At 51.7% G+C, this 10,133-nt stretch overlaps 1 protein-coding gene across 1 annotated transcript; it reads right to left on the reverse strand.

Moving 5' to 3' along the window:
- Positions 1-6,256: 6,256 nt before the first annotated feature.
- Positions 6,257-7,189, reverse strand: LOC135999695 (olfactory receptor 14J1-like). Its single transcript, XM_065653255.1, has one exon. It carries the CDS (start codon positions 7,187-7,189, stop codon positions 6,257-6,259), a length of 933 nt encoding a protein of 310 aa, XP_065509327.1.
- Between the last annotated feature and the right edge of the window lie 2,944 nt (positions 7,190-10,133).

Consider the following 10,133-nt stretch of genomic DNA (forward strand, 5'->3'; position numbering starts at 1 on the left):
TTCTTCCCTCCATGGAGGGACACTGAATGAGTAGTTCAGCAGTTCGTGTTTGCTTTGTACAGATGAATTGTGAGCATGCACATCATGTACTTGAGGTGACATGAACCCGAGTGATCACAAACACCATCAACTATTCCTTAGGGTTCCATGAAGGCCTGTGGGACAGACAAGATCTTGAGGTCACTTGGTGTTGGAAGTAACATCCCATTGTTAACTGCCTGAATGCAGCACTGGGATGTGCTTCCTTCAAGCGAGCTCCTTGTGTCCATTCTTCCTGCCATGGGACAAGTCAGATGAGTGCAGAGCAGGGTGACACACCACAGGGCTCAGGTGTCTCCTGCCCTTTGGGAGTGGCAACAGGAGGTCGAGAGGGACTCTGTGACACCTGCCTCTTTGTGTAAAAGGGACAGACTCTGTCTCTGAGCAGCCCTGGGTGCATAAGGAGTCCATGAGGCCAGCTCAGATGTTGACACCTGACAGAACCCTGACATTTCTGTGTTTGACTACAGGAACAAACCCCATTTGACCAGTGAAATTCATCTCAGCTGCCTTGGACAGGCTCATTGCACGTGTTCTTGTCTGCTACGTCACCCTTCCCATGATTCCGGATTGTGCTCTCAAAAGTGCCATAGAAACCAGAATGATTCTGGGGTCCTTAGAAAACGCAGACCTCAAACCCATCTTCAAGAAGAGCAGGAATAGGAACTGGGAGAGTTACAGGCTGGTCACCTTACCTCCCTCCCTGGGAAGGGGATGGGACATGTCCTCCTACACCCATTTCCAGGAATGTGAAGGCAAAGGAAGGGATTGCTGAACCCAAATGGACAGGGGAAAGAAAGGCATGTTGTGTACAGGGTGCTTGCAAGGCCTCAGCCATGGTGTCCTTCTGGCCAGAGTGGTGCTGATGGGGCTCGAGAAGTGGATGCTGGGTGGGAAGTTGACTGAACCATTAAGCCCAAATATCATGAGTGGTACAAAGTCCTCCATGCAACCAGTTGTGAGTGTCATCTCCCAGTGACCAGCACTTGGGCCAACACTGTTGAACGTCTTTAGTCTCCCCCTCTAAGATGTAACAGAGTGCACTTTCAGCACCTTTGAGGATGATGCAAACCTGGGTGGAGGCCTTGAGCAACCTCACCTGGTTGACCGTGCCCTGAGCGGGAGAGTGAGACAAGATGAGTGAGACAAGGGCTCTCTTCAAACCTGAGTTATTCTGTAATTTGAAAGAATTTTTTCCTTGGAGAGGTTTCTGGAGAGAGAACAGGTAGAAGAATAGTAAAAAAAAAGTCAAAAGAGGAGATATAGAAGGTGTTAACGGAAATACAGCAGTTCCAGAGAAGAGTGCTTTTCATGCACATTGTTAGTAGGAAATATATTTGATGAATTTGAACAAGGTGAGGAAGCCAGATGGGTGTCTACAGCCGGCAGGGAAAGAGGGTAGGTGTAGGACTGCGTAGAACATGCTTCAGTCTTGGTCAGGTCCCGGGGGCTAAGGAGGGGGATGGATGGGTGTGGTATTATGAGGTCAGTTGTGTCTCAGAAACTCATAATCCACTCAGAAGCGTGTGGCTGTGAAGGGGAATGTGGGGTCAGTTCTGTCTCTGGAGCTGACAGGCCAGCAGCAGGGACATGGCTGGGAAAGAATCTCTGCCAAGGTACCCACAGGTCTTATCCAGGAAGAGGCCTTGGAGATGCATTGTCATGTCCATCCCACCTGAGAACATGACGGGACAGCAGCAGGAACATGGTCGTGTCTGTCAGAGAAGCTGAAAGGCCAACAGCAGTCACGGGATTTAGAAGATCGTGGTGAAGTTACTTCTCTCTGGTCAGGTAAAAGACCACAAGAAGCCTAACAGGTTGGGTTCCCTGCATGAAGGGCAGTTTCTTAGATAGTCGTACTCTCCTTGGAAGTGGGAAGAAGCAGGGAAGAGTCAGAAAGTGCAACTTGGAAGGTGAGGACTGGATATCAGGAGGAAGAAATGTGACTGGAAGGGCAGGGCTGTGGTGCAAGAGGTCACGCAGAGGGAGCTGGATCAGCCCATGGCTTTGTGTTCCAAAGAACAGCCAGTGAGGGTGCAGACACGTCAGTGAAGGGACAGAAATGCTGGGGTGAGAGCAGGTGGGGAAGCGAGATGGGTGTCTGCAGCCTGCAGGGAAAGAGGGGCAGGGATATGATGGTGTAGAACAGCCTGTGATGGAGATGGCAAAGGGTGCTGGCAAGGCTGGAAGGGACCCACAGAACCCAGGTCTCTGTCCCCTTGGCCATGGCAGCTGTCTGTGCCATTGAGGCCTAGGAGAAGACATGTTGTCCTCATGGCACTGGGGCCTCGTTCCCTCCTTGCAGCCCCATGGGGAAGCTGCAAGTTGTTGTACCAGTGCTGTCCTTCCCTTGGCCTTGCACACCCACATCCCACGGTCCCAGGAAGAGCCCTGAGCCGTGTGTGAGGGACAGGATCTCCCTTCCCATTGCCTGGAGGTCATGGCTTCTCCTTTCTGCTTCAGAAAGCAAAGCAAGGGGTTTCTCAGCATCAGAGCTGAAGAAAGGACTAAAAGGAGACCTCATGGTGGCTACAGCTTCCTCACAAGGGGAGAAGGGAAGGTACTGATGTCTTCTCTTTAGTGACCAATGAGAGAACCCAAGGGAATGGAAGGTAGATGTGCCAGGGAAAGTTTAGGTTGGAGATGAGGAAAAGGTTCTTCACGTAGAGGGTGCTGGACACTGGAACAGGCTCCCCAGGGAGGTGTCACGGCCCCAAGCCTGGCATTGTTGAAGAAGAGACTGGACAACGTCCTCAGATACATGGTGTGAACTTTGGGGTTGTCCTGTGCAGGGACAGGAGTTTGATACAATGATACTTGTGGGTCCCTTCCAACTCAGGACATTCTAGGATTCTATGAAATACTGGTTCAAAATTCCATATTTTCATTGTACAGCTCAGTTGTAAACATACACATCATGTACATGTCCATTGTGTGCATGTGGTGAGATGAACCAAAGACAGCACAAATGCTATCAGCTCTTCCTTGGGGTGCCATAAAGGTCAGTGGGATAGAGATAGTGTTCGCGGGTCAATTCCAACCTGAGTTATTGTATGATTCCATGAATCTTCGCCTTGGAGAGCTCTTTCAAGACAGAATAGACAGAGAAAGAAGAAAAAAAAAAAGGCAGAAGCAGAGATATAAGTGTACCAGTGTAAACAGAGCACCTCCTCTGAGGAAAGTTTCTCCACTCAAACCCTTGATAGGAAATCTATTAGATAAATTTGATGAAAGCAATGGACATGCACAAGATATGTATGTTTACAACTCATCTGTACAATGAATATGTGGACTTTTTACCTAGTATTTCATAGAATCGTAGAATGTCCTAAGTTGGAAGGAACCCGCAAGGAACATTGAATCCAACTCCTGTCCCTGCACAGGACAACTCCACAGTTCACACCATGTATCTGAGGACGTTGTCTAGTCTCTTCTTGAACATTGTCAGGTTTGGGGCCGTGACACCTCCCTGGGGAGCCTGTTCCAGTGTCCAGCAACCTCTGGGTGAAGAACCTTTTCCTCATGTCCAACCTGACCCTCCCCTGGCACATCTTCCGCCATTCCTGGGGTTCTGTCATTAGTCAGTAAAGAGAAGAGCTCTACCCTGCCCGTCCTTCTCCTCTTGTGAAGAAGCTCTAGCCAGCATGAGGTCTCCTTTTAGTCCTTTCTTCAGCTCTGATGCTGAGAAACCCCTTGCTTTTCTTTCTGAAGCAGAAAGGAGAAGCCATGACCTCCAGGCATTGGGAAGGGGATCCTGTCACTCACACACGGCTCAGGGGTCTACCTGGGACCGTGGGATGTGGGTGTGCAAGGCCGAGGGAAGGACAACACTGGTACAACAACTTCCAGCTTCCTCATTGGGCCTCCATGGAGGCAACGAGGCCCCAGTGCCATGAGGACAACTTGTCTTGTACTAGGCCTCAGTGGCAGAGACAGCTGCCATGGCCAAGGGGACAGAGACCTGGGTTCTGTTGGTCCCTTCCAGCCTTGCCAGCACCCTTTGCCATCTCCATCACGGGCTGTTCTACACCGTCCTATCCCTGCCCCTCTTTCCCTGCAGGCTGCACACACCCATCTCGCTTCCCCACCTGCTCTCACCCCAGCATTTCTGTCCCTTCACTGACGTGTCTGCACCCTCACTGGCTGTTCTTTGGAACACAAAGCCACGGGCTGATCCAGCTCCCTCTGGGTGACCTCTTGCATCACAGCACTGCCCTTCTAGTGACATTTCTTCCTCCTGATATCCAGTTCTCACCTTCCAAACTGCACTTCATGACTTTTTTTTCCCTCTTCTTTTTTTTTCCCATTACCAAGGAAAGCTCAGCCACCTGAGTAACTGCCCATCAAACAGGGAACCCAACCTGTTAGTCTTCTTGTCATCTTGCACTCAAACAGAGGGAAGTAATCTCACAATGATCTTCTAAATCCCAGGACCTCTGCTGGCCTTTCAGCTTCTCTGATAGACACGACCATGTCCCTGCTGCTGTCCCATCATGTACTCAGATGAGATGAACATGACAATCCGTCTCCAAGGCCTCTTCCTGGGTGGGACCTGTAGGTACTTAGGCAGAGGTTCTTTCCCAGCCGTGTCCCTGCTGCTGGCCTGTCAGCTCCAGAGACAGAACTGACCTCACAGTCCCCTTCACAGCCACACGCTTCTGACTGGATTATGAGACACTGACACACAGCTGATGTCATAACACACCATGCCCATCCATCAACCTCCTATGGCCCAGGACCTGACCAGATGAATGTATGCTTGTATTATGGAAGTTATCAAATGTATATCCTACTAACGATTTGAGCACATAAACATCCCAGTGCTGCATCCAGGCAGATTCCTCTGGTATGTAACATCCAACATGAATTGACCTCTAGACACCGTCTGCCCCACAGGCCTTCATGGAAGCTCAAGGAATGTCTGGTTATTTTTCACTTGGGCTCATCTCACCTCGGGTTCCTGTCACCTCACATACATGATGTGCATGCTCACAGCTCATCTGTTCAATTAAAACCTCCTGTTGCCACTCCCAAGGGATGGGAGGTACCTCAGCCCTAAAGTGTGTGTCCCTGCTCTGTCTTCATCTGAGATGTCCCACGTCATGTGGAATGGGCACAGAGATCTCAGTTCAAGGAAGGACAACCCAGTGCTGCATTCATGTGTTTTCCCGTGGGATGTTCCTCCCAACATGAAGTGACCTTGAGACACTGCCTGTCCCCCAGTCCTTCACGGAAAACCCTGGAATAGCTGATGGTGTTTTTGCTTACTAGGGTTCATGTCAACTCATGTACATGATGTGCGTGCTCATATCTCATCTGTACAATACAAACATGGACTGCTGAACTACTCATTCAGTGTCCATCCATGGAGGGAAGAACAACCTCTGTGGGTGTGAGGCCAGTGCTGGAAAAGGTGGTTGTGAGGGGCCAGTGCATGATGATTGACCTGAGGCTCCTTCCCAAGGGGTGTCCAGTGCACAGGGGCATAGCCCAGCCCCTGCTCTGCTGGTCCTGCAGGTCTCTGGCAGGAGGCCTGGCTGTGAGAGGACACTGCTGTGTGCCCAGCCCTGCACACACACACTGTGCAGCTGTACAATGGTGTTTCATCTGTGGGCCATTTTTTGGCATGTTTTTGGAAGAAGCTTTGGAAGAAGACTTAAACTTTGAGTCACTGCCCTGAGGAGATCACCTTTCTCTGTGGAAACACTGTTCTGATGTCCAGCTCTGTCACAGCAGTGCCCACTGCCTGTCCCTGCCTGCGCTCACAGGACTGACACACAGCAGGACGGTGACCAAGCTGCCAGCGCACTCAGGCCTTGCACCAACACAAGGGATGAGAAGGAGAGTGGGGAAGTAGAATGAGAAAACCTCTGGAAGACCAAGCGCTGCTGCTCCCTTGCAGTGCTGCCATGATGGACTCTTTTCCCCACCTCCCATGCACAGAGGAACCATCTCTGCAGCTCTAGAAAGGCTTTTCAGGAAGGACATAGTGAAAAACAAGTCATTACAGGAACCTTTGTTTTGTTTAGAGACAAGGAGAATACTGCTCCTCATTTACATAGCCAGTGCTTATAAAAGAAAAGGAGACAGTGGATTACAAAGGGGATGACAACATTATCACAGTAAGAAAACAACTAATAACAACAAAAAATCCGGATAACAGTTTGGGCCTGTAATTAACTACATTAAAACTCCTATGTAGAAGAAGATGGACTGTTTATTGCTTTAGAAAACACTGAGATATGAGTTTCCTCAGGGCATCCTTGAGCTCCTGGTTCCTCATGCTGTAGATGAGGGGGTTCACTGCTGGAGGAACCACCGAGTACAGAACAGACAGCACCAGGTCCAGGGATGAGAAGGAGATGGAGGAGGGCTTCAGGTAGGCAAAGGAACCAGTGCTGATGAACAGAGAGACCACAGCCAGGTGAGGGAGGCAGGTGGAAAAGGCTTTGTGCCGTCCCTGCTCAGAGGGGATCCTCAGCACGGCACTCAAGATCTGTACATAGGACATCACGATGAACACAAAACACATAAAAGCTAAACAGGCACTGACCACCATAAGCCCAAGTTCCCTGAGGTAGGAGTTTGAGCAGGAGAGCTTGAGGATCTGGGGGATTTCACAGAAGAACTGGTCCACAGCATTGCCCTTGCACAGTGGCAGTGAAAATGTATTGGCCGTGTGCAGCAGAGCATAGAGAAACCCAGTGGCCCAGGCAGCTGCTGCCATGTGGACACAAGCTCTGCTGCCCAGGAGGGTCTCGTAATGCAGGGGTTTGCAGATGGCAATGTAGCGGTCGTAGGACATGACTGTGAGGAGACAATACTCTGCTACTGCCAAGAACGCAAATGAGAACAGCTGTGCAGCACATCCTGTGTAGGAGATGGACCTGGTGTCCCATAAAGAATTTGCCATGGATTTGGGGAGAGTGGTGGAGATGGAGCCCAGGTCGAGGAGGGAGAGGTTGAGGAGGAAGTAGTACATGGGGGTGTGGAGGTGCTGGTCACAGGCTATGGTGGTGATGATGAGGCCGTTGCCCAGGAGGGCAGCCAGGTAGATGCCCAGGAAGAGCCAGAAGTGCAAGAGCTGCAGCTCCCGTGTGTCTGCGAATGGCAGGAGGAGGAACTGGGTGATGGAGCTGCTGTTGGACATTTGTTGCTGATGAGCATGGGGCACTGTCACAGGAGCAAAAGACAGTGACAAGTTAGGGGAGACTTCTCTGAGCAAAATCAAAGCCATTGCTTATGCACCCTCCCCCTGCTCCACACCCCTTGTCCTTTTCCAGACCTTCCTTCGGGTCTGTGGCTGAGCCCTGGGTGGTGCTGGCTGGAGGTGCCGTGAGGAGCAGGACCTGTGCCCACTGGCTGCCCAGGAGTCAGCCCTGCTCTGCAGCAGGGGGGTCATGGGAACGGGGGCAGGGCCCAGACCTGGGGTTCAGCTGTGTCAGATGGACCCGTTCCTGCTGCAGGAGGGCCTGTCAGCATCTGCTCTCCCAGTGATAAGGAACCAGGATTACACAAGGCAGTTAGAGATTTTGGGGTTTTTACAGCTTCCTGCAATTGCCCTGGAGAATGTTCTTCTGTCTCAGAAACCCTCAGCATTTCTGCTCCATATCTGTGGGTCAGTGCAGATTAAGGGGACCTGCTCTGTCCCTCTGTCTTGCTCCAGCTGCCCTGGGCTGGCACCTTCCTGAGATGGAGGCTGATCACACTGCCTTGTTACCCTGAAAAGCCACCAGGCCCTGCTGAGAGCAGAGGGACCCACCTACGACCATGACAAGTCTTATCCTTTCCTAAGGTCTCAGCACCCCACGTTTAGCCCAGGACACACATGGCTCATTTCACAAAGCCAACGGCATTTTCGCTGTTGTAGCATCTCTGTGTTTCTCCATGGGGCTTAAGATAACACTAAGGTGTTATAGCACAGGTTTGCATCCTGGTGGGGAGCTCACAGCTTGGAATGAAAACCTCAAGGACATAAAGAAGTGTCCTAATGATGGCATTTGATTAAGGGAGACTCAGCTCATGCCCCAGCCCCACAGACTGCATTGCCCACACCCTAGAGGTCAGAGGAAATCTGGGACAGGTGTTCCCATGGACACAGCTGCAGGAAAGGACCCACAAGATCAGGCTGTGACTCTGCAGCTGAAACTCCCATCCCCAGAGAGCCTGACAGCAAGAACAAGATCACAACAACCGTGACCCAGAGCAGTGGAGCAAGAAGGAAACTGCGGTGAGGGTGGGTGTGAGAGAGGCCAGGGCAGAGGCAGCCGGGCACTCAGACAGCGTCACCCTTCCCCAGCTGTGCAGCCACCTCCCACATACCAGCATTGCCGGGCAGCTGCTCTCAGCCCCTGTGCTCTGCAGAGGGAACTGGAGCTCTGGCTGCACAGGAGCTGCTTCATGCCTTGGAGCCCCCGGCCCTGAGGGCAGAGGCTTTGCTGGGTGGGAGAGGAGGCGAGGGGGCTGCTCACAGGAGGGATCTGCACTGCAGGGGCTCATACTGAGTTTTCTCTGTTCTCCCTCCCATAACAATTCTGGGTTTAGTTTCCCCTCATTTCTGGTCATTTCCCTGCCATCTGGAGATTCTCCCGCTGAGAAGTGTTTCCCTATTGATGTCTTTTCCCTTTCAGTGCTCACGGACCCCATTCCACCCTCTGTGCCCTCACCCTGGCCATACAGAAACCTGCCTGTTTGCAGGGCGCTGCGTGGGGGCATCTTCCTGTTTGCAGGTTGGAAAACAGGACAGGTCAGATTAAGCATGGGTCCAGCAAAGGTGATGCAGATGCTGTCCAGAGGCAGAGGGGTGGTGAAGGGATGTTATGAGGCTTCTGGCAGATGTACTGATCACTCGAAGCTGCAGTTCAGGAATCTCAGTGACTTTTTTAAGCATGAGTGCTCATTTTCATTTTATCCTTTCCTGCACCCCCCCCCCACCCCTTGGGATAGGAAACTAAAAAGACAGGTGCAGGAAAGCTCCTCATCTTTCTGGTAATCCTTGCATTGATCTTGTCCTTGAGGCATCTGCTTGCCAAAATGCTGGGGGTGATCTAGAGCTGTGAGCAGCCCTGACCCACACAGCACCCTCTCCACAGCAGGACCCTGCCCTATCAGATATTGCTCCTTCCCCCAACAGCTTCTCCCCACAGCACCGTGGGGATCTCCCCGGGCAGGCTGAGCGCTGACCCTGGCAGGCAACAGAGTCCCTGCACCGGCACAGCCCTGGGGTGCAGGGACCCTGCTCTGCAGGACAGCCCTGGGCACCCCTGGGTGCTCACCCAGATGCACATCTCTACAACCATCCCTGGGAGAAGGCAGCCGTCATGTCCTGTCCCCCTGATGGTGCAGCAGGGAAGCTCTGAAGCTCGTCCTCCTCTAATATTAGAGACACTGAGAGACTCCTCCTGAAAAGTCTCATGAACTGTTAGACGTACCAGCTTAGGAGATCTTTCCAGGAACTGCAGCTGCATTGCCCTGAAGCCAGAGACTTACCATGCTAAGGGCTGTGAAGATTTTTCTCCAAGTGAGCGAGAGCTTTGTCCTCCCACCCCAGACTGTCTATAAATTTTCTCTGCCTGGCTCCATCCCCTCGGTGCTGCAGGCAGAGCCCTCAGCCCTGCTGCACTTTGCAGAGGAGCTGCTCCTGGGCAGAGCTGTCTCTCTGCAGCGCTGCCGCTTGCCATGAGCTCCTTCTGTCCCAGGAGCCCAGCCCAGCTCAGCAGCACAGGAGCAGCCCATGATGTCCCTTTCTCTGTCCCCTCTGGGCTCCCTTCTGGTATTCCTGGGGCTCCAGGGGAACGTCCCATGAAACAGTGTGAAGTAATCAGTGCTGTTTCTTTTCTCACCTCTACAGAGACAGTTCCTTCCTGCAGTAGTATTTTTCATATTAGAATCTGGGCATGAGAATCATCTTCTCTTGTCCCATCATTAGACAGGACACCAGGAAGGTTACAGCAAAGATCTAAACTCTCCAAGCTAGAGAGAAGACTATCTCCAGTTGAATGAGTTTCGGTATTTTATTTTGTGTTTGTAGTCCTTGGATTAGAAAGACATTCAGCAATCTTCTGGCCATGTCATGTCTCTGTTCTGAAGCAAAG

This window comes from Caloenas nicobarica, chromosome 29, assembly GCF_036013445.1.
Source record: "Caloenas nicobarica isolate bCalNic1 chromosome 29, bCalNic1.hap1, whole genome shotgun sequence".
NCBI lineage: Eukaryota > Metazoa > Chordata > Aves > Columbiformes > Columbidae > Caloenas > Caloenas nicobarica.